Raw genomic sequence first — 25,580 nt, forward strand, 5'->3', positions numbered from 1 at the left:
AGAGGTGACGATGTCAGTATGCTTCAACGGGAGAACATTAACGCGTTTACGAACGTTTTTGCCAGATAGAAACTTCATGGCCGTGGTGTTGAGGTGGCGGAGGCATCGTGAACTAGTCGTTGTCGCTGGACGGAGACCTGTGAGCTGGTGGTGGTCGTTGCAAACGAGAACGGCAAAACCACCGACACCGGAAACGGTCAAAGTCACACCCGGTTACATAAACGGCGCGTAAATCCCATGTCTTCCTCCTCCTCCCAACACCGACTCCAGTTCCCCCAGGCCCAACAGGCCCAAATCAGTACGGTTGTTGGTTATTACACTGGAACTCTCTAATGAAAAATAGTCAGAGCGAACCAGAGGGACATATTCCATGTAGCATCGTTAAAGGAGCAGGCCGAGGCAGTCTTGCGGTCTTGGTTAGGTACCGTCTTCGAACACATATCTCAGCCCGGTCTCACATCGAATAGGGACAAGGTGGCTGCAAAGATGGGACAAGGAACTGGATGCAACCATCAGGCTCATTTACTACGGGTTAACCACAGGGAGAGGTAATTAGGATCCGCCGTTGCCCAGTGCTTCTTCCGCTCACCTTGTTCTCTGCCAGCAACGCAAACCCTGGGTGAAGAGTACACTGATATATGGCAATACGACTCACGGCGGACACGATTCCCTCCAACTTCATTACTGCGGCTCAATCTCATTGCATTGAATGTCCTTCCTCCTTATATCTTAGCCAAACTCACCAGCAATGCCAGTCTCGGCGCTCGACGACCAGAACTCATGTCATGGCTCAAGTCGCTGACAAAGGTGTTATCAGTCGTGAGCGAGGTCAATCTTGCCCTATTTTATCTTAGGGGTTCCTATTACGATCCAGTGAAGCGGTTGCTGGGAATCAAGAATGTGAGTGGGCCAGCTCGAATTCCTGGCTAACTGCTTTAACTGACGATCCCTCGCAGCTATCGTCTCTACCGGAGAATCCGCATACAAGGCCGCCTTCATACTCCCTCCTTGGGGTGATGATCGGCGCCCGCTTACTTTACCGACTCGTCCAGGCGCTACAGCCAGTTACCCCGGAGGCAAAACCAACCAAGGCTACCGGAGGCGCCGCTTCAGACACCTTTTTGGACGACCGGTCGATCGAGACCGTCATTCGAATGCAGAATGTCGAAGACCAGCCGTTAATAGATGCCGAAGATGACGAGGGGACTGTACTTGATATTGCAGCAATTCCGTCACAGACGAGACAGTCCAGGAGTTGTACTCTATGTCTCGAAGAGAGAACCAACAGTTCTCTCACCGAATGCGGACATTTGTTTTGCTGGAACTGTATTGTAGGTTGGGGACGGGAAAAGGTCAGTTAAATTCCCAAGTGCAGGCCTGAGCGACATTAATCCCTTGTGTAGCCCGAATGTCCCCTTTGCCGCCAAGCTCTGTCTCTTTCGAAGCTGCTGCCTATACACAATCTGTAATGATACACGAGGAAGACTGTAACATTACATACTTTACAAATTAGGACGGATAACGGTGAAAGGTCGTGAAGCGTTGTGATCACTGTGCTTGCTGAATGAGAGTAATATTGTCGCCCTTGAGAAGGATTCGGCCTGTCGCGAGTGGATTAGGATTGCTTTTTGACAACTATCTGTGTAAAGTGCGCACCAAGCTCCCGTCTTGGCTTAGCATCTTTGACGTAGACCTCTGCAGCGTCGTCGATAACGAGGTTCATGAACTCATCAAAGCCCTGGTGAGAGAATGAGGGTTCAGCAGTCTGTTGTTGATTTGAATCAAGTCCCTACGATTATGCGGCCTTCCAAACGCATTTCGATGTTGTCATACAGCCAGATGACAACTTTGGTTTTCTGTTGAGATTCTGTAAGCACATGATGACCACCTCCCGAGTTATGCTCCTACCTGCTGGAGATTTTTGAAGATAACATTCTAAAGAACATCCTGTTAGCATGTTGAATGCCTGAAGAGATAGAATAATGCTCACGATGGGCTGAACCATCACTCGCTGCTGACGGGACGACATCTTGAGTTACAAGTCTAATGTGTCGGTGCAATGTGAGGAGTTCACCGTCGCGAGATGCAAGAAGTGACCTTCCCAAGAGCGCGTTCTCCGCGAGCCTCAGCGCAAGTGTAGCCCTAAGATAGGGTTAACACTTTCCCACGGATAGTTTGGTGACTTGACAACCCTCAGCTTGCCTCCGACGCGTCGTCGTAACGACTTTCACGATATGGAGGTGCGCCCAAACACCATTCAGAAATATACATCCTATTGACGCTGTTCTTTAGGTGTTCGCACCTTCAAACTCTTCAACAGCAGCAGCTGTCACCTTCATCACCTTTGTCCAGGACCTCAAGAAAAAGACGAAAGCATGGGGTCCGATGATCGAGCTCTGTGCCAGCGGGGAGAAAACGTTGGAACGTTTTCGATACCAGTTCCCTGAAGATTGGCTTTACAGCGACCAACTACGTGGCGAATGGAGTGCATACAACGAGATTTTGAAGAGGAAGAGTGATTCGATTCAGGAGCAGCTATGTCCGTCGCATCAGCCGTAATACCGCCAAATAACTAATCCATCTCTACACCACAGCTGGTCTGCAGTTGAAGATCGTGGCAGAAGACAAGATTGTTGAGAATAAGATCAGTGACATTCTCACTGAATGGGAGCAGACAAGACCGGTTCAGGGCAACATGCGCGCCGACACAGCGATGAACACAATTAACGTGTTTGAAGCCAAACTCACTCGAGTGCAAGAAGAATACGATCTCGTCTGCCGTGCCAAGGAAGCTTTGGACCTCGAACTGACGCGGCACACGCGTCTGGAACCCGTCTTCGAAGAACTTCGAGATCTCAAGGCGGTTTGGACAGCGCTCTCAGGCATCTGGAACCAGATTAACGAGCTGAGAGAGATGTCGTGGGCTACTGTTCAGCCCAGGAAGCTCAGGCAGCACATCGACGGGCTGCTTACCTCTACGAAGGACATGCCAACACGAATGCGACAGTACGCGGCGTTTGAATACGTGCAGGACATCCTCAAGGGACTCCTCAAATCCAATTCATTGGTCTCGGAATTGAAGTCAGAAGCCCTTAAGGATCGCCACTGGAAACAGCTGTTCAAGGCGTTGCGATTGTCTGCACAAGTCCATCTCCCGCTGTATGTCACCTCTGCCCTTCCTCATTCGTAACGCTAAGCAGTGTTCCAGGATGACATTGGGTCATGTTTATGATATGGATTTGAAGAGGAATGAGAGTCTGATCAAGGAGGTGATCATCCAGGCTCAGGGAGAGGTGAATTTCCAAAGTTTGGCCCGTCTTTATTCCCGCTAATCCATCACAATCCAAAGATGGCTCTCGAGGAGTACATCAAGCAAGTGAAAGAGACATGGACCAGCTATACACTTGAATTAGTCAACTATCAGAATAAGTGTCGTTTAATTAGGTGTGTTTGACTGGACATTTCCTTCCCACTGTATTCTCACCGGTCTCCAGAGGATGGGACGATCTGTTCAACAAGTGCAGCGAAAACTTGAATTCGTTGACAGCCATGAAGCTTTCGCCCTACTACAAAGGTAACGAATTTTATTAACTTTCGTCCATCAAGTATTTACATTTGCCCATAGTTTTCGAGGAGGAGGCCAGTTCTTGGGAGGAGAGACTTAATCGAATTCACGTCCTTTTTGGTAAGACCCATCCTCTAGGCAACAATCACTGTGCTTATAAGGCGTGTAGATGTGTGGATCGACGTCCAGAGGCAATGGGTTTACCTCGAAGGAATTTTCTCCGGAAGTGCGGATATCAAGCACCTGCTTCCCGTTGAAAGTGCTCGCTTTTCCAACATCAACGCCGAATTTTTGACGGTCATGAAGAAAGTTTACAAGTCGCCCTTCGTTCTCGACGTGCTGAACATTCAAGGAGTCCAGAAGAGCTTGGAGCGTCTGGCCGACCTGCTGAACAAGATTCAGAAAGCTCTCGGAGAGTACCTCGAGCGAGAACGTTCTTCCTTCCCACGTTTCTACTTCGTTGGTGACGAGGACTTGCTCGAAATCATAGGCAACAGCAAAGACATCCTCCGAATCATGAAACATCTCAAGAAGATGTTCGCGGGAATTGCAACTATCCAACTCGACGATGACCTCACCCAAATCCTTGGGATGGCCTCTCGAGAAGGTGAAGAGATTCGCTTCACGGAGCCCATATTGTTGAAGGACTATCCGAAAATCAATGACTGGCTCGCGAGGCTGGAAGCCATGATGCGTCTTTCCTTGGCCACCCTTTTATCAGATGCAGTGACGGAGCTCCAGACGTTCTACGGCCCTGAACACCAGCTTGTGGCAGAACAACTGATGGGATGGATGGAGAAATATCCCGCTCAACTGGTCACCCTCGCGATTCAGGTTGCTTGGACAGCGTCTGTAGAGACTTGCCTCGAGAAAGGTGAACTCCCCGAAGCGCCGCTTGCTACTGTCCATCAAGCACTGGACCTGCTTGCCGACATTGTGTTGAAGGAGCTGAGCCCGGTCACCCGTCGGAAGTGCGAGCATCTCATCACCGACCTGGTCCACCAGCGAGACGTCATTCGATCCCTCATTCAGCAAGGCGTCCAGGACCCCAAGGGCTTCCCCTGGCTCTATCAAATGCGATTCTACCTCGACAAGTCTATCGAGAACCCCCTGGATAGATTGGCAATCAAGGCCGCCGATGCCACCTTCCCATATGGTTGGGAGTACCTCGGTGTCCCTGATCGACTTGTCCAGACTCCCCTTACCGATCGTGTCTACCTTACTCTAACGCAAGCCTTGGACAATCAACTTGGCGGTGCTCCATTCGGTCCTGCTGGTACAGGTACGCATTGACCTTGTCTCCATCACGCTGGCATATATGTTCTAACGTCTCCCACAGGAAAAACCGAATCAGTCAAGGCGCTCGGTGTCCAATTGGGTCGCTTTGTCCTCGTTTTCTGTTGCGACGAGACGTTCGATTTCCAAGCCATGGGTCGGATCTTTGTCGGGCTTTGCCAGGTTGGCGCATGGGGTTGCTTTGACGAGTTCAATCGCTTGGAAGAGCGCATTCTTAGTGCCGTTTCGCAACAAGTTCAGGCCATCCAGCAGGGTTTGGCTGCCCTTGCAAAGAACCCTAACGTCGAGATTGAGTTGGTAGGAAAGAACCTGAAGATCAACAAGAACATCGGTAAGATTCGTCAAAACATCTCAAGTTCGGGAGCTTAACACCTGCCCGTAGGTATCTTCATCACGACTAATCCAAACTATGCCGGTCGGTCGCAACTTCCGCCCAACTTGACCAAGCTCTTCAGACCGTACGTCCCCAGCTTTTCTCACATTCTGTGTCTGCTCATGTATAACCCTTCAGTATGGCCATGACCCGCCCTGACCGAGAATTGATTGCCCAAGTCATGCTTTTCTCACAAGGTTTCCGAACTGCCGAATCTCTAGCCTCCAAGATCGTACCGTTCTTCAATCTCTGCGATGAACAATTGTCGCCCCAACCTCACTACGACTTCGGTTTGCGTGCATTGAAGGCCGTCCTCGCCAGCGCCGGTATCCTGAAACGGGAACGCCTTCTGAACACCAACTCTGAAACGGATGAGATGGCCCAACTCTCTGACAACATATCTGAGCAAATCATCCTTATTCAGAGTGTCACCGAAACCATCGTCCCCAAACTCGTTGCGGATGATGTTCCTCTCTTGACCAGGTACGTTGTGATGTCCTTCGCGGCTCAATCCTTCATTGACAAACTTGCAGTCTCCTTGCGGACGTATTCCCTGGGGTCGATTACTTCCCGGTTGACTTGCAAGCACTGAAGGAGAAGATCATGACAGTTTGCCAAGAGAAACGACTGGTCCCCGGAGAACGATGGATTGCCAAGATCCTTCAGCTGTACCAGATCCAGAAGATTCAGCACGGTCTCATGATGGTCGGCCCTTCAGGTAGTGGAAAGACCAATGCATGGCAGGTGCTTCTGGCTGCTTTGGAAAGGCTCGACGGTGTGGAGGGCGTGTCCTATGTCATCGACCCTAAGGCAATGCACAAAGACGCCCTTTACGGTACCCTGGACCCCACTACTCGAGAGTGGAATGACGGTCTATTCACCCATATCCTTCGTAAGATCGTGGACGACGTGCGTGGCGAAAGTGGCAAGCGTCACTGGATCATTTTCGATGGCGACGTTGACCCCGAATGGGTCGAGAACTTGAACAGGTATGTCCTACACAACGCGTTTTGGTATCTTCACTCACGAGATATCCGTCTAGTGTCCTCGACGACAACAAATTGTTGACCCTTCCTAATGGAGAGCGGCTCAATCTGCCGCCCAATGTCAGGATCATGTTCGAGGTGGAGCATCTGAAGTACGCGACGTTGGCCACCGTCAGTCGCTGCGGTATGATTTGGTTCAGTGAAGACGTTGTTGACCCAGCCATGGTCTACCAACATTACCTCACCACCCTTTCCAACGTGCCACTGGACGCAGACGAAGAAGACTCTGGGGACCTCGTTAACCGCCGTGGTGATGCTCTGGGGGCTGACGCAGCAGAAGCGGCGCATTTGCAGACGCAGAAGGAGATTGCCGGAATCCTCGAGAAATATTTCGCGGAAGGGGACTTAGTGGATTCAGCCCTCGCCCACGCGGAGAAGATCGAACACATCATGGACTTCACGACAACCCGTGCCCTCAACACGCTTTTCTCTCTACTCAACAAGACCGTTCGCAACGTCATCGAGTACAACCTTCAACATCCAGACTTCCCTCTCACTCCGGAAAAGGTCGAGCAATATGTATCCAAGCGCCTATTGGTCAGTCTCATCTGGGCCTTCTCCGGGGATGCCAAACTTGATCTTCGAGCCGAACTTGGAGAATATCTTCGACAGCGAACTGGAATTGACCTGCCCCCGCTTCTGCCCGGCAGCTCCCTCATCGACTACGACGTGCAAGTGGGGACGGGAGAGTGGATTGCTTGGCAGTCCAGGGTTCCTGACATCGAAATCGAGGCGCACGCCGTCACAGCCTCGGACGTGGTGGTGCCCACCATGGATACAATCCGCCACGAGGAAGTTCTCTATTCATGGCTCTCCGAACACAAACCATTGATGCTTTGCGGTCCTCCTGGTTCTGGAAAGACTATGACGCTTTTCAGTGCTTTGAGGAAGCTCCCGGATATGGAAGTTGTTGGCCTCAACTTCTCCAGCGCAACAACACCCGAGTTGATTTTGAAGACATTCGAACAATACTGCGAGTTCCGAAAGACGCCCAATGGCGTTGTGCTCGCGCCCATTCAGATAGGACGCTGGTTGGTTGTATTCTGCGACGAAATCAACCTTCCCGCCTCAGACAAGTATGGAACACAACGGGTCATCTCCTTCATCCGACAGCTGGTTGAATCGGGCGGATTTTGGCGAACATCAGACATGGCATGGGTTCGGTTGGAGCGAATCCAATTCGTCGGCGCGTGCAATCCTCCAACCGATCCCGGTCGTGTGCCTCTAAGCCACAGGTTCCTTCGACATGCACCACTAGTCATGGTGGACTATCCAGGGGAGGTCTCGTTGAAGCAGATTTACGGAACATACAACCGTGCCTTGCTCAAAGTCGTTCCCAACCTTCGAACATATGCTGGACCCCTTACCGACGCCATGGTGGCCTTCTACCTTGCATCACAGAAGCGTTTCACGACTGACGCCCAAGCGCACTACGTCTACAGTCCTCGTGAACTCACACGATGGATCCGAGGTATCTACGAAGCCATCAAACCCCTCGAAATCCTCTCTGTCGAAGGCTTGGTACGAGTTTGGGCCCACGAAGCTTTACGATTGTTCCAGGACCGTCTGGTCACTGAGGAAGAACGCAACTGGACGGACGAACACATTGACGGTGTCGCTATGGAGCACTTCCCAACGATCAATCGCGAAGAAGCACTCGCGCGACCCATCCTATTCTCTAACTGGACTTCGAAGAATTACATCCCAGTGGACCGGGAGATGCTTCGGGAGTATACGAAGGCCCGCCTGCGGGTCTTCTACGAGGAAGAATTGGACGTGCCCTTGGTTCTCTTCAACGACGTTTTGGACCATGTCCTCAGGATCGACCGGGTGTTCCGACAGGTCCAGGGCCATTTGCTGCTGATTGGTGTCAGTGGATCGGGAAAGGTGAGGCTATCACTGCTTATATACTCAAGACAATGCTAATGCAAAAACTAGACTACCCTTTCTCGCTTCGTCGCCTGGATCAATGGTTTGAGCATCTTCCAAATCAAGGTTTCCAACAAGTATACTGGAGACGACTTCGACGAGGATTTGAGAACGGTGCTACGTCGAGCAGGGTGCAAAGGAGAGAAAATTTGTTTCATCATGGACGAATCGAATGTCCTCGACTCCGGTTTCTTGGAGCGCATGAACACACTCCTTGCAAACGCGGAGGTACCCGGTCTCTTCGAGGGTGACGAGCATGCTGCCTTGATGACAGCCTGCAAAGAGGGTTCACAGCGTGACGGATTGATGCTGGATTCCCCAGAAGAACTGTACAAGTGGTTCACCCAGCAGGTTGCCAAGAATCTCCACGTCGTATTTACGATGAATCCCCCTGAGAATGGTCTCGCGTCACGGGCAGCAACATCGCCCGCCTTGTTCAATCGTTGCGTATTGGATTGGTTCGGTGACTGGTCAGACCAGGCTTTCTTCCAAGTCGGAATGGAATTCACGCAAACCTTGGACCTTGATCTTCCCTCCTACAACCCTCCAGCCAACTTCCCGATTGCCTATCGTGGCATTTCCCTCCCTCCCACTCACCGCACCGCTGTCGTCAACGCCTTGGTCTACGTTCACAGCTCACTACATCAAATCAACCAAAGACTCAGTCGGCGCCAGGGACGATACAATTACGTCACCCCTCGACACTACCTCGACTTGTGAGTTTTAACTCTCGTTCTGCTTGTTTATCTCAATGCACTAATTGCTATATTCCAGCATTAACCATTACGTCCGTCTCTACACGGAGAAACGCGATGAGCTCGAAGAGCAGCAACGCCATTTGCACGTCGGTCTCGACAAACTCAAGGACACAGTCATCCAGGTTGAGGAGTTGCGGAAGAGTCTGGCGGTCAAGCGTACGCAACTCGAGGCGAAGTCTGCAGAAGCAAACGAGAAGTTGAAGCGGATGGTATCCGATCAGCAAGAAGCTGAACAGAAGAAAGCGGCGTCCATTGAAATCCAGGCTGCCCTCGTCGAACAAGACCGTCACATTGAACAGCGTCGCGCCGTCGTCATGGCCGACCTAGCGGATGCCGAACCAGCCGTCCTAGAAGCTCAGTCCGCTGTCAGCAACATTAAACGCCAGCATCTCCAGGAAGTCCGGGCAATGGCTAACCCTCCCGAGGCGGTGAAATTAGCAATGGAGTCCGTCTGTACGTTGCTCGGCCACAAGGTTGACAGTTGGCGCACGGTCCAAGGCATCATTCGACGTGACGATTTCATTCAACGTATCGTCAACTTCGACACTCAGACGCAGATGACGAAACAGCTCCGAGAGCTCATGAAGAAGGACTTCCTCAGCCGACCTTCGTACAACTTCGAGACGGTGAACAGGGCCAGTAAAGCTTGCGGTCCCCTTGCTAAGTGGGTCCTGGCACAAGTCCACTTCTCCGAAATCCTTGACAAAGTTGAACCGCTGCGGAACGAGGTTCAGTCGCTGGAAAACCAGGCGGAGACCACCAAGAAGCAAGCCGCAGCAATAATCGAAATGATTGCGGAATTGGAGTCCAAGATCGCTCAGTACAAAGACGAATACGCTCTTCTCATTAGCGAGACCCAGGCCATCAAGTCAGAGATGGAACGCGTCCAGAGCAAGGTCGATCGTAGTATGAAGTTGCTGGAGAGTTTGTCCTCAGAAAGAAGCCGTTGGGAATCGGGCAGTCGCACATTTGACGCTGAGATGAGCACAATCGTCGGTGATGTCCTGCTTTCGGCCGCGTTTTTGGCATACGGCGGATTCTTCGACCAACGCTATCGAGAAGTGATGTGGCAAGAATGGTCGAATCACCTGACCGAAGCCAATATCAAGTTCAAACCAGAGCTTTCGTTCACCGAATACCTGTCGACAGCCGATGACCGGCTCAGTTGGCAATCCAAGTCGCTACCGTCGGACAACCTGACCACCGAGAACGCCATCATGTTGAAACGCTTCAACCGCTATCCCCTCATCATCGATCCCACTGGACAGGCCACCACTTTCCTCCTCAACGAATACAAGGAACGCAAGATCACGGTGACAAGCTTCTTGGACGAGGCATTCCTCAAGGTGCTAGAAAGTGCACTCCGTTTCGGCAATCCCCTTTTGATTCAAGACGTGGAACATCTCGATCCCATTCTTAACGCTGTCCTCAATAAAGAAATCCGAAGAACTGGTGGACGTGTCCTCATTCGCCTCGGTAGTCAAGACATCGATTTCTCCCCCTCATTCACGATGTTCTTGTCAACCCGCGATCCTTCGGTCGAATTCTCCCCCGACATCTGCAGTCGCGTGACGTTTGTAAATTTCACCATGACCAGGAGTAGTCTCCAAAGCCAGTCCTTGGATCAAGTCCTCAAGGTTGAGAGGCCCGATACCGAAAAGAAGAGGACCGACCTCATGAAGGTTCAGGGCGAATTCCGACTTCGCTTGCGAACTTTGGAGAAACTTTTGCTACAGGCCCTGAACGAATCAACAGGCAATATCCTGGACGATGACAAGGTCATCGACACCCTCGAAACGCTCAAACGAGAGGCGGCAGAGATTACTCGAAAAGTGGAAGAAACAGATCTTATCATGAAGGAGGTCGAGCAAGTGACTGCCGAATATCTTCCTCTCGCGCAGGCCTGCAGTTCCGTCTTCTTCGTCCTCGAGCAGCTTAACATCATAAACCACTTCTATCAATTCTCTCTTCGCTTCTTCCTGGATATCTTCGACTATGTTCTTCTTCACAACCCTCACCTGAAGAGCATCACGGACTACGGTCAACGCAGGGATATCCTGCTCAACGACCTTTTCCTGGTGGTCTACAAGAGAACATCAAGGGCTCTCCTCTATCGCGATCATCTGATGTTAGCCGTCCTCCTGGCACAAATCAAGCTCCGGGGAGTCGAAGACATTACCGACGAATTAGAGTTTTTGTTGGAGAGCGGCGAGGGTGTCACAGCATCATCCACCCCGGCACACAATCTTGGTTTCTTGACGGCTGAACAGTCCACTCGTCTGGAGTTATTCTCGAAGCATTCGATCTTCAAACCAGTCCAAAACCATGTCCTCAACAATGAAGACACTTGGATCAACTTTTTGGCCGCCACAAGCCCAGAAGACGATGTTCCCATGGCTTGGGAACCGGCTACCCGTAAGTCCATCACTATCTAGTCTCTGCTTCGTACTTATCTTGTCCCGTAGCTGCATTGGAAGCGCTCCGCGCCACTATTGTCATGAAGTGTTTCCGTCCGGATCGACTCCTTCAGTCGACAACCCTGTTTACAAGGGCTGTATTCAACGTGGACCTCTCTGCCGAAGCTACATACGACCTCGGGGCTATCGTCGCGGACGAAACACCAGCCAGCACTCCAATTGCCTTGGTCTCGGTACCAGGCTACGACGCCAGTTACCGCGTCGAAAATTTGGTCAAAAACACTGGTGCTCGGTTCTCCTCTGTAGCCATGGGTTCGCAAGAAGGCTTTACGTTGGCAGATCAAGCTATTGCAGCTGCTTCCCGTCAGGGTACTTGGGTTCTGTTGAAGAACGTTCATCTTGCCCCATCCTGGCTTGGTCAGCTTGAGAAGAAGCTCCAGACCCTCAATCCTCATCGCAGTTTCCGACTTTTCTTGACGATGGAAATGAATCCATCCATTCCCGTCAATATCCTCCGCCAATCACGTTTGATCATGAACGAGCCGCCACCAGGCATCAAGGCCAATTTGCAAGACTCACTTCGAAGCATTTCCCCAGGACGCCTGTCACAGGGACCTGCAGAGAAGGTGCGACTGTACTTCTTGCTTGCCTGGTTCCACGCCATCGTACAAGAACGACTCCGATATGCTCCTCTTGGCTGGAGTAAGGTCTACGACTTCAATGACTCCGACATGGCCTCGGCTTCTCGCACCATCGATGCATGGCTGGACGCTGCTTCAAGAGGGAAGGCAAATATCGACCCTGCCGCCATCCCTTGGGAAGCTCTTCGCACCTTGATCAAAGAGTCCGTATATGGAGGAAGAGTCGACAGTGACTTCGATCAAAGGATTTTGGATTCATTCGTCAATTCGCTGTTCACCCCGGCGGCGTACAATGTCGATTTCCAACTTGTTCCTTCCGTCAACGGCGAGCAACTACTCCACTCTCCCGACGGAACGAAGCTCGAGCATTTCCTTTCGTGGGTCCAGGGCCTTCCTGACCGTGAACCACCATCTTGGCTCAGCCTTCCACCGACCGCCGAGCGTGTCATTGCAGTCGCACAGGGTATGTGCTTAGCTTGAGAAGTCACAGTACGTGATACTGACCTGGCTATAGGTAATGAACTCCTCAGCAAGATTAGGAAGATGAGGATGTTAGCAGACGACGACGACGAAGTTGCCACTAGCTCGACTAGCACCGGTACCAAGACTCAGACCTCTCAACAACCTGCTTGGATGAGGACCCTACTCGAGCGTTGCCGTGAATGGCTCGCACTTCTTCCATCCGTAAGCTCTCCAACTTGATCATTGCTTTGTTCTTTATTGATAGCCATTTTCAGAAGTTCAATGTGCTACCGCCGCAATCAGCAGATAGTCAAGATCCTCTCTATCGTCTGTTCGCACGCGAAGGATCCATCGGCCGTCGTCTCCTTGATCAAGTGTCTCGGGACCTTGCGGATGTTGTCAAGGTCTGCCAGGGTGAACTCAAGCAGACGAATCATCTTCGTACCTTAATTAGCGCTCTGACAAAGGGTACGTGTCTTTGCTATTTCGGTAGGTCTTTCTGACGAAGGAACTCCGCAGGTACAATTCCGGAACACTGGAAGCGATACAAAGTCCCGAAGAACATGCCAGTCTCTAGTTGGATCGCCAACTTTGCTCGACGGTTGCAACAACTGGACACGGTCGCTGGCCTCGACAACTTGGCCAATGTTGAAGTTTGGCTCGGCGGATTGTTCTTCCCCGAGGCCTTCATTACTGCGACTCGACAGGCAGTGGCCCATAGGAAGAAGTGGAGTCTTGAAACTCTTAGCCTCTGCCTCGACATTGAGCGGGTAAACGATCCTTCTGCCTTTGTCGTCGATGGTATGTCTAGGACTTGGTCTTCGACGAGACGTGAGCTGACGAGTCCACTCTAGGTCTTGCATTGGAGGGAGCCGCATGGGCGAGCGACCAGTTGGTATTGAATGACGGAGAAACCATTAAACTGAACCCGTCTCAAATCCGCTGGGTACAGAACGAGGAAGCCAACGGCAACAAGGTCAACCTGCCTGTTTACCTCAACTCCGATCGCAGTGACGTTCTCTTCACGGTGGATCTGCCATTCGACCCCAAGGCCGGATCCCTCGCTGCTATGAGGGCAGTTTGCTTGACTGCAGGCGGTTAAACGACGACGTTTCACGTACACTCTGGTTGCCTCATTCATCCGTATCACGACCTTTTTACACGCAATAGTTTAATCTTGGATTCAATAATTATGTACTTCACGAACGATACCCGTTTCCATCGTTAGACTTAGACTATCGATTATGTAGTTCGCACAATCTAATGCTCTACACTGCTACCTGGTGCAACTTCAAGTAATTTCCAATCAATCTCCACGTCGAACTTTTTGAAGATCGCCCGGGCATCCTCGGCAATAGATTCAAACCCTTCGGTAGCCAGAGCCAAGATCGTTGGCCCAGCACCTGAAAGACATATTCCGAGTAGACCTTTATGAGTAGCTGGCGTGATCTGGGATGTGACCTCAGGCAACCCGGGAATCTGGACTGTCGGGTTAACCATGAAACGAAACTCAAAAACGCAACACGTACCAAGGCCGTCCTGTAAGGTTGATGAACACGATCCTTCATTGCTTCATAGATAAGTTCGGGATCTGGTGGTGACTGGCCCAATGCTGTTGTAAGAACAGCAAGGCGTTGCAAGTTGAAGATCTTGAAACGTGGCGCGATGAGAAACATTCTGTCAGATCGAACAGGACACTCACGAGATCTTTCCGTGAATATTGCGTCGGAAGGACTTCCCTCGCCTTGGCCGTGCTAAGCTCAAAACGAGGGACGATGGCGATAGCCTTGATGCTCGGTGACCAATTGAAGCGGATAAAATGGCCTATGCCAAAAGGCGGCACAGGAGGGTTCAGACCCCAATTTTCGCCTGCATCGGGAGGGTATTCTGGCAAAACCTCGCTCAAAGGAACACTCGCAGCCTCGCTTGCCTCCTCGTCCAGCTCTTTGAGATAAGATCCCACAAATCCTCCAACAAGTGCGGCGGTAACGTTGTCTGGGTGTCGCTCGACCATAAGAGCGAAGTCGAGGAGGCGTTCGGTGGGGAGTTTGAGGTCTCCCAGCTCATTCCCCAATATTACTCCTGCAATGACTGCTGCACCGGACGAACCGAGGCCACGGCCGAAGGGTATCTCGTTGTTGCAATGGATCTTCAAGTGCGAAGGGAATCGAGTAATTTTGTGGCATCGAAGAACATAAAGGGCGACGCGGGTGGTGAGGTTTTTGTATGCATCCAGGGGGACCTCGTCGGCGCCTTCTCCAGTGTAGGTGATGGTCGGGGCGACATATGGACCTGGGGGCGGTGTGACTGGGTGGGTGACGGTCAACGTAAGGTAAAGAGACAAAGAGAGGCCAACAACGTCGAAGCCAGGTCCTATGTTGGCCGACGTCGCTGGGACGCGGATGGTGACTTTTTTATCGGCCATTGGTGTCGCAAGAACACTGAAAATCCTGATTGATCGTGGATTCACCGAGATTATCAGACAGGCGCCAAATTAATATTGCAGCCAACACCCAAATGTTTGGCCTTTACAAAAAAAATTGTCAAAACAAAACAACGAATGAATTAATGAGGGGATGAATCTATTTACAAAAGATCGAAGTAATGTAACACAGTGACTACAGTACTACAAGAGCGAGAGTCGAGATGAGGAACGGCAAACGGTCATGTTATCGTGCGGGCGGCGTCGCAGTCTGCGCTTGATACGCTTGGTAAAACTGGTTTTGATACGGCTGATTTGTTCTAAGATGTGAAGGAAGCGTCGGCGCAACTCCCTGAGGCTGATAGCCCGACCAGGTTCCTGCAGGCTGCATGGGCTGGGCGACTGGTGTTGCTTTGTTACTCGCGACCGTATTGGCAACGACTGCTGGCCTTGGGGTTCCGTTTACAGTTGCACCCGGATTGTAGAATGCCCCATAGGCTGACGTAGTCGCGGCTGGTGTTGGCGTCCCTGTCTTGGCAGGTGCTGTACCTTGTGATTGGAAAGGTTGCGTGTACCAGCCTTGATATGCAGGGTAAGTCTGAGCAGTGGATCCATACGGCTGCTGGTTGGAACCCCCAGCATATGACTGGTTGTAGTACGACTGCTGCGTCGCGTTGTTAGCAACACCGTACTGATAATACCCAGAAGTCTGGCCTGGCTTGAATGTGGAATAGGCAGCCGCAGGTCTGTAAGCTTGCTGCTGCTGGGCACCGTAGTTGTAACCGTAGCTGGAGTAGGCCGCAGGGGCTGCTGGCGGCGCAGTTGTTGTTGCCGCAGGGGCGGCAGGGGCAGGAGTGGGAGCAGATGTCGCAGGCGCAACTGTGGGCGATTTAACCTTGATGGTTGAGTCGTCGTGCAGTGCCGTTGCTTTTGCGGCTGGTAAGTTGCCATACCATCCTGCCGTCGGTTCCAGTGCCAGCGAACGTTGAAGTCTTCTGAGGACCGAGGGTGGCGGAATGAGAGGTGCACCATCTGAATCAGACGAACGAGGTCGGAGGGAAGCCAAGGTTGCCAATGAGTCCATAATACATTGGGCTGCAGAAAGTTGAGACAAATTCATTGAGGTCATTACGATTACGCACCTGTCTCCCACTCTTCAGATCCCTCTTCGACAGCGGAGAAGTTGGCACCGCCCTGACTGAAACGCCTCCGTTGCAACTCTTTTAACCTTACAAGGGCCCGTTGATTGCGTTCAAGGAGCTCTTGCACGGCGTTCTCCAGTTCCAGACTTCCCATCGCTTCCTTGATTGCTTGCACTTCTTCAGGCGGCAGCAAACTCTCCATATCCTCCTCTGCATCCATGGACTGTTTGGGGACATCCGGCGAAGTTGGCTCTTCTCCATTCATCACGACGTCCTCCACAACCACTGTAATGGATCCCTTCCCTTCCCTCTCCTCTCTCAGTTCCTCCTCCACCAGTCGCCTCTTGACCTCCTGTTGGTAGATGACTTCTGCTAACTGTCGTTGACCCACAACTTCTCCATTATGATCAAAACATGGAGCAAAACTCGCAAATGGACCATAATCCAAGAATCCTCCGGTTGTCACGCGGCGCTGTCCTGCAATTTTCTTGGTCGGGCCTAGAGGGCGAGAAGAAACAGAACCGAGTGTTGGAACCGAGTCAACCGAAGTGGATGATGAAGAAGGTAAGATGGCGACGAGTTCGGCATGGCCTGTTGGTAGTTGTTTCAACGCCGCAGCGCTTGCTTCCGAGCTGAGTGACGTCCAGTAATCGCCTTGGGGTAGGTGTTGGACTAGGGCGTATTTCCGCCTGACGTCGGTGGCAGCGGGCTTTGAGGGTGGAGTTTCTTCCTCATTAACAGTTTCAAGAATGGATTCCACATCAAGAGGTGGTGAAATAGCATTCCTTGATGCTTGTTCAATGAGTGTGTGCGCAAGATTGGCGAAAGCGAGTTGCTGTGACGCTGCGGTAGATGGACGAGACCTGGGCAAGGAAGATATTGGATGGAGATTGGTAACAGCGGACTGTAGGAGGGTGTCAATGGTCAACCGTTTAAAGCAAGGCAGAGACACGCTCACTTTGATTGTTGGCAACGGGTGCTCTGTTGGATGTTTGAGGAGCGTTCTTAGCGAGACTAGGGCATCTGGAGCATTGGGAGAAGGAAAAACGCGGTCAAGAAGGCCCTGTGTGTCTTTACTAGAGCAAATATAAGACAAAATGGCAGGGAATAGAAGAAAAATCATACAGTTCCAGAATCTCTAGAATCTTTTGCGCGTCTTGCTCTGGGAGAAAGACATCGTGATGAATGTGGTCGTTGTCATCGGTTTTCTGGAGTTTTGAGACGGTTGTTTGACCTGGGGACGAGTTTCGCTTGCGTTTGCGTTGCAAAGGTTGCTGAAGCGCCGCCGTCACGGTTGACCTGGTCGTTGTTCTTGCCATCGAGGGTCGCGCAGACAATTTATATGGCAGTTCTCCCAGAACGTTGCTATCAACACTTTCAACCTCCGATCCTCCCATTTCTCCTGCAATTGAAGCTCCGATCAAACTACCTTGTTCCTCTAACCCATGCCCGCCGCCGCCATTTTCAGAGCCCAGCTGCGTTCGAAGCCAGCAAACGGCCATGCTGCCTTTGTTCCACAAATCCGCAAGCTAGTCTTTGAATACTGCAATTCTTGGCCCTCGTCCCAGAACACACGGACATACCTGCTCACCCGACTGCAGGCGCTGGCACGCGAGAACCCACACGTCGAAGTCGTGGTCAAACAACGGGACCACAAGGAACCCATTATTCGAGGCTTCTACGGTAGTCACCTCGCACTTGTACCCGTGCTGCACGCATTCTGACGCCATTCATTAGCCAATGGGAGGGACAAAGTAATTCCCCTGCAGCGACTCGAAGTCAACGGAATCCAGAAAAAGATTGAGTTGCTGCTCGATTCTTCCGGTGCCAAAATTCGACCTCTCAAGAGTGTACCTGTTCAAAGCACCACCGAATCACCGAGGGGCATCTGGAGCGGACTTCATGCAGAACGGCCATCTCTTTGAATCCCGACAACCCCGCGATCCTCCTCTCCCGTCCCTCAAAATCCAATCACGTGACCCTATCCTGTATACTGTAAAGCTCTGCGTTAATTCATCTCCTTGATTTTAAGCTCTATCTCACCTCTCTCCCATGCTCTCCGAGAATCCTGGCTAGGTCCATTATTTCCAGAAACGAGGTCGTATCCGCATCACTGATCTACACGTGTAAGCCTTGCGTTTTGGGGGTATGTATTCCTTCCACCGGACCTCCACCCGAGAACAGGGCCTTTCCTTGACCTGCTACATATACCAGCTTACTTTAAGTCTTTGCCGTCAGTTTGCGACGGCACAGCTTACCAGCCGTTCTTTATAACCCGACTTCTCCATCATCCTGAAGCACCACCTCTTTGTTCCTCATGCCCTCCGTAGGTCTCTTAATTCCATCCTCTGTCGACTGCCCCAACATTTCTCTTCCAGCCTCCAGACATGAGCATTCTCGATGACCTGAGCGTTGACGAGCTCAGATGGCTAGAAGCCAGTGAAATCCTCGAGTTCCCGACTTCGGTGGGTTTGGGTTTCCCTTCCCAATGACCATCCCCGTTTACCTCATGCCTTGCAGCCGGTCGAGGCCTTTCAGTTCAACGACAGCGTCGTTCCCCGTTTCTCCCACAGTCTCGAAGACCGTAGTTGGTCCGAGGACAGTGCAATACAAGGACAGCCCATGCGTTCCTCTAGGAAAGTCGAGAGAATCCGTCACCTTCCGGTGTGTGCTCATTGTTACCAAAGGTTTCTATTGGACTTGTCTGATTGGCTTTAGTCACAGTCAACTTCGAATGCTTCGTCTCAAGGATCTAGCCCTGCCCATACACCTACGTCTTCTGGAGCGATTTCTTCCCCATGGCCATCGTCGCTTCCAACGCCACCTTCGACCCCGATCCGAGTCACTTCCACTCGGAACAGTGGTAATTCTAAAGACAAGCGTCAAGACTCCCCTTCCGAGTGGCTTTATCGTCGTCCAAGGAATACTATCACCCCTGCGCCGTCCGCTCTCGCATCTTCCCTTACGCTCCATCAGTTACCCTCGAGCAGGTCCTTGACACCCGCCCAAACGTCATCTGTAGCAAGCTTCAGCCTGAACCGTCCAACGGCCGATCCCTTCTGTGACGATCAAGACAGGAAGTCATTGAAATCATTCGATTCCAGGGACTCCCGCTCGACCAGAGGTCCGTTTTGGTCCACGGTGCTCCGTCCTCGTTCTCGATCAATGCGGTCGATCCCACTATTGAAGACAATCCCTTCGCAATTAGAAGTCACTCTATACCCTCCAGAACTCAACGAGAATGGCGCTTCCCAAGATGTCGATTCATCGAACTCCTCCTCATCTGTCGTCAAGGGTGGTGGTAGTGGTATCGGCGAAGGAGTTAGAACGAGGGCACCGTCGATCGCGTCGACCCTTTCAAGCACTTCTTCGCAATCCTCGTCTCGTCCAACAACGCCAGTGACGCCCTTTGATTCAGTATGTGGAATCAACAAACCAGGACATCCACACAGATTCGGCCACCATCGTCGCCATGCCTCCAACCCTGTTCTGCCCCCAAAAGGACTCAACAGCGCTCCCCTGTCCTCCTCCTACCCAAACAAATCGATTCTAACCAGGACCTCGTCCATTTCCACCAAAGATTCGGTTACCACCGCCAATAAGTCTGTCAAGTTCGTTGAAGTTCCAACCGTGCATTATGCCAGCGCTGGATACTGGGATGTCGCTTCGGTGGAAAGAATGGAAGTCGACAGTCCACCCCACGTGGATGATATGGGGATGGATCTCGACATTATGGACATTGACAGTTGCAGGTCTCGATACCGCAACTCTCGCGCCCCGTATCGTCGCGAAAGGACGGGTCCATATGCAGGCAGGGGTGCCGTCTCTCGCATGACCGACTTCATCGACGAACTTCCTGATTGCGAAACACAAGATCCAGAGCCAGACTTTGCTCAGAGCGGCGCTCTGAAACGATTAATGACCTTCAAGAGATCTTCGAGGGCGTCACGAGGGCGGAAGCATGCCTCTGCCTATGCGCAGCTGTCAACTTCACTCCCTCCAACCCCTTCCATACCCCGACCTGTCATTTCCGGGCCCTATGCTCTCGGCTCTCATCCAGTATCCTCGTCACCCGCTCATTCCACCACGTCGTTGCGCAGCAATATGTCCAGATCCAGCAAAGCGTCCAAGTCCTTCCTCAGCTTCTCGTCGGTCACCCCTACTTCGGGGATCACCAACTCGTACGGTACTGGCGTCTCGTCGCTTGAGAACTACAGAAGTGCCAGGAACCCAGCAACACGGAGCGTACGCAGCTTAGGTAGTGTCAAAAGCAGCTCTTCCACGGCTTCGGGATTGAAATCCTGGTTGTCTCGCATTGCTGCTGGCAGGGCTGCGAATTGAATTGCTCTCATGGGGTTTTGTGTATCTGGAACAATTGTATGATACCTGTTGGTTGAGTAACACTAGTCCTACAGCTTCCACATTCCAATCGAGCATGTATGCAAATGGGCCATCTTCATCGTCACAATCCATGCAAAAGAAATTGTACACAACAATCCACAACATTGCGGAAAACAACAAAGCGTAAAGAAAATGTACGATGTCGTCTAGGTCCTGGTCCTCTTGTTGGCAAATAAAGGGTAGGACTGACACCGATATCGAATCGCTTTCACACGTAAAACCACCTCTGCGTCTCCTGGAGCGCCAGTTTCCGGCACCCTTGAAAAGAGGAAAGATTCCTCGCACTCCCCATTCGTCGTCGATTTGAACTAGAGACGAAGTGGAGGGAGGAGATCAACGTGTTACGTTGAAAAGGGCCGTTTGAGGGGCCGTATATAAACTTCCCTGGGTCGGCGATTGCCGATCGCGGTTTGAAAGGGGGTAGGGAGGCTTTCGCTATCTAATGTTCCACAGAGAGTAGATACATAGCGCAGGAAATACAAGGAACAATAAGTTATCCGCAAAACAAGTAGAACACACTATTACACCCGAATAATGTCAGAATAACACATGTAGCGCCAGAGTCCAAAGGTTTCAAAGGGTAAATATTTAAATCACCGCCCCGCAAAACTGGCATGCCTTGAGACAATGATGACAAGCTGATCGTCCTTGTCTGTTTTTTTGGTTGGGACCATATCATCAAGTGACATGGGTAGGGGGTTGACCACAAATGGGCCACCGTGGCCATTCGCATCGTTCGCGCTTGAGCGCTTGCTCCGAGAGTGCCGCGACGGGATGTCTGCGTCGGTGACTTGGGCCACCGAATCCCAGACCGTTCCACGCATAGAAGATTGTTGCATAGGCGTGGTTCGGGCGAGGTTAGCGGCTCTTGCTTGGAGAGTTGAAGCCCGGATTCTGTACTCCGTTCGATGACGTTCCAGTTCCTCCTCTTCTTCTGACGGAATTTCATTTCCATCCGGATCCAAGCGGGCTGTAGAAAAGGTGAGTATCAGGTAGCAAGGCCTAGTGAAGAAAGTACATACCCCATCCCCTTCTGCGCGGCGTTGCGACCGCGGTCTGCATAGCGGACGGCGGAGCCGGCGGAACGCGGAGGGTTCTTTCTTGGAAGTTATTGAGCATTCGGCGTCGAGTGATAGGATTCTCTGTGGTATCGCCTTCCATTGGAGCTAGATATTGACTGTCAAGATCATTCCAATCATATTGGATACTTTGAACGCGTTCCACTCCTCCGGTGTCAACACGCCTGCGGACGATATAGCTGCGTCCCAAGGGTGTGTCTTCAATGAAGACATCATCCTCCGGCCAAGTGCCAACAGGAGAGAAAGTATAGGCTTCCGGCTCGTCAAAAAGTAATGGGCGTTGAGGGGAAGAGTGCGAACCCGAGGGCAACGTTGAAGTGAGGGAGAAGTTGTTCAAGGACATGTTGGATAGAAGGGAAAGCCTCGACATCTGGTCTGCAGGCAAGCTTCCTGATGTTCGGGTAGTGGACGTTGTTGTTTGACGGCCTTCAGTCCTTGTAGGTCTCCTCCTGCTACGATCACGGATAACTTCCTGTCGCATTTGAAGGTGGAGTGGGGAGTTGGCCGGGGAAGCCAGTTGACTTTGTATTTGGCTAAGCCGGCGTAGTTCATTGAGATCGCCCGTTTGAGATGCTCTCTGGGCAGCACCGAGTGCCTCTTCAACCAATGGATCCAATCGACCTGATTCTGGTCGTGCTGGCCTTCCGGGAGGGACGGTGGTGGTAACATCTATTGGGGGTACCACTGGCCTCGGGTTAAGAGGCGAGTTTGAATTGGTCGAGTTCCTGCTGCCAGGCGATGTCCGAGCAGCGACTCTTCTTCCTATGGCAGTAACACCATCGTCTCTCGAGTACTCGCGATGATAGCGAGGCGGTTGTGAATCCGGGGGCAGGGGACGGTGGGGCAGTCTAACCTGGGGTGGTGGTGGCCAACTTCCGGATTGGTGGCCTTGTCGAATGGCGGCGGTTTGTTCCACGAACTGAGTGAGCGAACTCTGTGCCTGTACGGCGCGGCGAAGGGAATCTTGGAACTCGGAGATGACGCTGACCTGTGCTGGATCATAAGGTGCGACATACTCCCCTGGTTCATCCACCAAAGTGCCTGTGAGCAGGATGGCATCGTGCGCAGGTCCCAGGTGACCGCGAGAGCCTAATTGGGGGTTGGACTCAGCTAGTCTTCCGGAAAGTTGCAGCAGACTGGCTCTGACTTGCTCCAGCCTGGCGAACGCGGCGTCGAGGGATGCTGCCGCGGACTGTAGGCCATTTCGGTGTGAAGTGCGCCCATCGGCTCTATCTTGCGGTTGACGCTCCCGGGTTTCAGAAATACTATCGCCTTCTCCCCGTGAAGTTGTTCTTGAAACAGGAGAAGGGTATCCATTGTTGTTCATGTCGACCAGCGGACGTCGTCGGTGCAAAGGGTAGCGCTTTCCACGGGTACTGAAGATAAAGAGGAGCCCTTTTGACTGACTTGGAAATGGTAACAGACCTGCGCTTCGACCAATACAAGGCACTTCAACACAATCCAGGAGTAGAGGGACAAGATTGAAAGTCGTTAAAGGCGGCGAAAGGTTACTGGTTTGAGGACGATACCAGTGGACACAACAGTGGCTGTGCTTTTAACTATTGCAACCGAAGTACTGTCCCGAAAACCGAGGGCGCCCAAAGAGCGCTTTCGAAAAGACGTGCTTGTATGACTTAGGAGTTCGGCAGGATGATTTTTCACTTCTATAGTGTGGGTAATACATCTATCTTCTACAATTATTATAGTCATGTATCTCAAGACCGCCCTAAAATACGTCTCAATAACGGTCTTTCACCAACAAACACAAGGGCAATTAGGGTCCCGAGGGCCATAAGTCCCGTACCAAGGAAACAGATCGCACGCCATCCTTTGGTGAGGTTATCGTACATCTGTAGTTAATCATGGTTAACGACATCAGAAAAGTGACGAACGGTTTTTGGGTTACCTGGCCGCCAATTATCGGTCCAACTGCGGCGAGGCAATTGGTCAATTCGATGCAACTGTCCTAGACGTGTGAAGGAGCTTACTCGTACTACCAACCGCATAAGCCAAGTTGTAGGCGGCGTAGACATGTCCATCTTTATGGAAGAGTGAGTCGAGGCGCGGTAGGAGAGCAACGAGAAGCTCACATCCGACCCCTTCAATGTTCCTGGATACAGCAGCGAGTTCGACTGTTAATGGAGAAACAACCCCTGCCATAAAGAAGCCTTCGGGAGGATTAGTATCGCATCTCCAGCAAGAAGTGATTCGTATCTCACTCATGAAGGCAAACGCCACCACAAACAGGGCAAGGCCCTTCTCGAGCATCAGAACCACAGTCCAGGGGATCGCCAAAAAGAAGCAAGCAGTGGCAACGTATTCGGCCCCTCGTTTATCTGATATGTAACCTGTGGCCGGTGAGGCTAGAGGGAGGTAGTAGATAAGTACGGTTCTCGGTAGTAGGCTTCCTGCAACTGACATATCAGCCCCGGGACAACGGCAGCAATGAAAACGAGCCCGACGCCTCCTGAAGATAGACCCCAGACCCTTTGTAGATGAACTGGCAAGGATGGCTCTAGGCCAGTAAAGATGATTCTGCGAAGGGATGGTCAGATGGCCCAATAAAGGGGTCAAATCCGACTTGCCCCCATAGAAGTGTAGCGAACGATGCTGCAAGCGCTCGCGATGATTTCGAAAGTCTGGCAATGACAGTCACCAATGGAAGCGTCTTGTGCTTAGGAGTGTCTCCTGACGACTCGACAGTCTCAGAGCCTTCCGCAGTCGCGGTTTCCTGGCCATGACCGCGATTGGTCGGTTCGGGTGGGACCGTGGTTGGGACAGATGGTAGACCAGCCTTCTCTGACGGCGGTAAGTCGGATACGGAATCGACTTCTCCTTTAACATAGTGTGGATCGAAGCCCCACTTTATCGAATCCTTTCGCTCGATGATCAGAAAGCGACCGACCAGGTCAAGGAACGAAGCTGCTATGCCAAAAACAAATGGTCCTCGAAACCCGAAGCGGGTGTAAAGAGCACCGCCTAAGGGAGGACCGAGGACAAGACTAAGTATAGCTCCGTCAGAATGCAGATAGGATGTGACGGAGAAATGACTTGCCCCGCATTTACACCCATCATGGCGATACCGAGCTGTTCTGAGATTCATGTTAGCAAGGTATGATATGCAAATGCTGTAACGAAGCTTACGGCCAACTCTCTGCTCGGGAGTCGCATCGGCCCTGGAAAAATGACAGCATAAGGCGAAGTTCGATTCCGCAGGGTCGAGGTTGAACTTACAGCAAGGCCAGTCCGACGGTCCAGACAATAGCTGAACCTATACCCTGTAGAACGCGGGCCACACACATTAATGCGTAATTTGGAGCTTCCATGAACATCACTTGGGACCCAATAAGGACAATGAACCCAATAATCAGGGGCCACCGCCTTTCGTTGTATCTTTCAGATATCTGTGCGATGGGAATAGTGGCTACGTCGGGTATATGAATACTGGCTGGAGCCGCAAAGATAAAAGGGTAGTCACCTCCAAGCAATCCACCAGACTGGCGAGAGGTATTCATCAGAATGCCATTTCCGGGGCGAAGCCTATCACTTGGTCACTCACATAGGCGAACAAAAGCCACCCTGCGAGCGAGGAAATGTTTTCATATCCCAACTTGTCGAGTTGGAACGGTACAACTGGGATAATAATCGAATATACTAGCAGATCAATGGCAATTCCTGGATTGAGAGGTACATGAGCGTCCTAAACAACTTTGAATAATATTCGGGCCATACCACATCCGACAACGAGAGTAGTAAACCAGTATCCTGCCCTCCATGCAAGCCCGATGGGAGGTTTTGAATTGGGGGACATGATGTCGACGTCAACGTCACGGTAGTGGTCGAGTCAATTCGTTCCGGAGGAGCGTCCGCGAAGAAGGAAGAGCCGTAGGGTCTTGAGCCAACAGGTATAGTCGAAACTTCAGGTCTTTAGAGAAGGTACCCAGGTCATATCCGAAGCATACTGAGCGGGACAAGAATATGACCAGCTTTCAATTCTCCAGTTGTTCTCCAGCAAAACAAATTTATTGGTCCCGTCCGAAAATCAAATT

At 51.6% G+C, this 25,580-nt stretch overlaps 9 protein-coding genes across 9 annotated transcripts; 4 read left to right on the forward strand and 5 right to left on the reverse strand.

Annotated features, from left to right (window-relative positions):
• Positions 1–237: 237 nt before the first annotated feature.
• CC1G_13676 (peroxisome assembly protein per8) lies at positions 238–1,469 on the forward strand (the record flags this gene model as incomplete). Its single annotated transcript, XM_002912098.1, has 6 exons — positions 238–298; positions 344–421; positions 468–548; positions 605–900; positions 957–1,352; positions 1,404–1,469. 6 exons carry the CDS (start codon positions 238–240, stop codon positions 1,467–1,469), a joined length of 978 nt encoding a protein of 325 aa, XP_002912144.1.
• On the reverse strand, positions 1,198–2,080 carry CC1G_13677 (hypothetical protein). The gene is made up of 6 exons (XM_002912099.1): positions 1,991–2,080; positions 1,909–1,935; positions 1,794–1,856; positions 1,657–1,738; positions 1,502–1,601; positions 1,198–1,452 (listed from the first exon to the last, which is right to left on the reverse strand). Exons 1-5 carry the CDS (start codon positions 2,027–2,029, stop codon positions 1,549–1,551), a joined length of 264 nt encoding a protein of 87 aa, XP_002912145.1. The 5' UTR covers positions 2,030–2,080; the 3' UTR covers positions 1,198–1,452; positions 1,502–1,548.
• Positions 2,081–2,234: 154 nt separating this feature from the next.
• Positions 2,235–13,589, forward strand: CC1G_03757 (dynein; the record flags this gene model as incomplete). The annotated part of the gene is made up of 20 exons (XM_001828911.2): positions 2,235–2,240; positions 2,293–2,539; positions 2,595–3,159; positions 3,209–3,293; positions 3,350–3,444; positions 3,495–3,574; positions 3,626–3,685; positions 3,735–4,847; positions 4,905–5,192; positions 5,244–5,319; positions 5,373–5,717; positions 5,768–6,223; positions 6,277–8,167; positions 8,219–8,925; positions 8,984–11,382; positions 11,433–12,488; positions 12,540–12,709; positions 12,763–12,955; positions 13,007–13,288; positions 13,342–13,589. 20 exons carry the CDS (start codon positions 2,235–2,237, stop codon positions 13,587–13,589), a joined length of 10,362 nt encoding a protein of 3,453 aa, XP_001828963.2.
• Positions 13,590–13,747: 158 nt separating this feature from the next.
• Positions 13,748–14,912, reverse strand: CC1G_03758 (homoserine kinase; the record flags this gene model as incomplete). Its single annotated transcript, XM_001828912.1, has 3 exons — positions 13,748–13,966; positions 14,017–14,136; positions 14,190–14,912. 3 exons carry the CDS (start codon positions 14,910–14,912, stop codon positions 13,748–13,750), a joined length of 1,062 nt encoding a protein of 353 aa, XP_001828964.1.
• Positions 14,913–15,156: 244 nt separating this feature from the next.
• On the reverse strand, positions 15,157–17,370 carry CC1G_03759 (hypothetical protein; the record flags this gene model as incomplete). Its single annotated transcript, XM_001828913.1, has 4 exons — positions 15,157–16,004; positions 16,052–16,955; positions 17,010–17,127; positions 17,177–17,370. 4 exons carry the CDS (start codon positions 17,368–17,370, stop codon positions 15,157–15,159), a joined length of 2,064 nt encoding a protein of 687 aa, XP_001828965.1.
• A 126-nt stretch (positions 17,371–17,496) lies between these two features.
• On the forward strand, positions 17,497–18,082 carry CC1G_03760 (mitochondrial 54S ribosomal protein MRPL51; the record flags this gene model as incomplete). The annotated part of the gene is made up of 2 exons (XM_001828914.2): positions 17,497–17,734; positions 17,789–18,082. 2 exons carry the CDS (start codon positions 17,497–17,499, stop codon positions 17,974–17,976), a joined length of 426 nt encoding a protein of 141 aa, XP_001828966.1. The 3' UTR covers positions 17,977–18,082.
• A 356-nt stretch (positions 18,083–18,438) lies between these two features.
• Positions 18,439–20,392, forward strand: CC1G_03761 (hypothetical protein; the record flags this gene model as incomplete). Its single annotated transcript, XM_001828915.2, has 3 exons — positions 18,439–18,516; positions 18,572–18,715; positions 18,776–20,392. The coding sequence occupies 3 exons, from the start codon at positions 18,439–18,441 to the stop codon at positions 20,390–20,392; spliced, it is 1,839 nt and encodes a 612-aa protein (XP_001828967.2).
• A 653-nt stretch (positions 20,393–21,045) lies between these two features.
• CC1G_03763 (hypothetical protein) lies at positions 21,046–22,996 on the reverse strand (the record flags this gene model as incomplete). The annotated part of the gene is made up of 3 exons (XM_001828917.2): positions 22,957–22,996; positions 21,475–22,894; positions 21,046–21,422 (listed from the first exon to the last, which is right to left on the reverse strand). Exons 2-3 carry the CDS (start codon positions 22,856–22,858, stop codon positions 21,046–21,048), a joined length of 1,761 nt encoding a protein of 586 aa, XP_001828969.1. The 5' UTR covers positions 22,859–22,894; positions 22,957–22,996.
• Positions 22,997–23,370: 374 nt separating this feature from the next.
• On the reverse strand, positions 23,371–25,342 carry CC1G_03764 (hypothetical protein; the record flags this gene model as incomplete). Its single annotated transcript, XM_001828918.2, has 11 exons — positions 23,371–23,381; positions 23,520–23,570; positions 23,622–23,641; positions 23,777–23,894; positions 23,951–24,066; positions 24,138–24,533; positions 24,676–24,707; positions 24,766–24,809; positions 25,010–25,028; positions 25,091–25,206; positions 25,264–25,342. The coding sequence occupies 11 exons, from the start codon at positions 25,340–25,342 to the stop codon at positions 23,371–23,373; spliced, it is 1,002 nt and encodes a 333-aa protein (XP_001828970.2).
• Positions 25,343–25,580: the final 238 nt, after the last annotated feature.

The sequence above is a fragment of the Coprinopsis cinerea genome (genome assembly GCF_000182895.1).
Source record: "Coprinopsis cinerea okayama7#130 chromosome 1 map unlocalized cont3.1, whole genome shotgun sequence".
Taxonomy (NCBI): Eukaryota; Fungi; Basidiomycota; class Agaricomycetes; order Agaricales; family Psathyrellaceae; genus Coprinopsis; species Coprinopsis cinerea.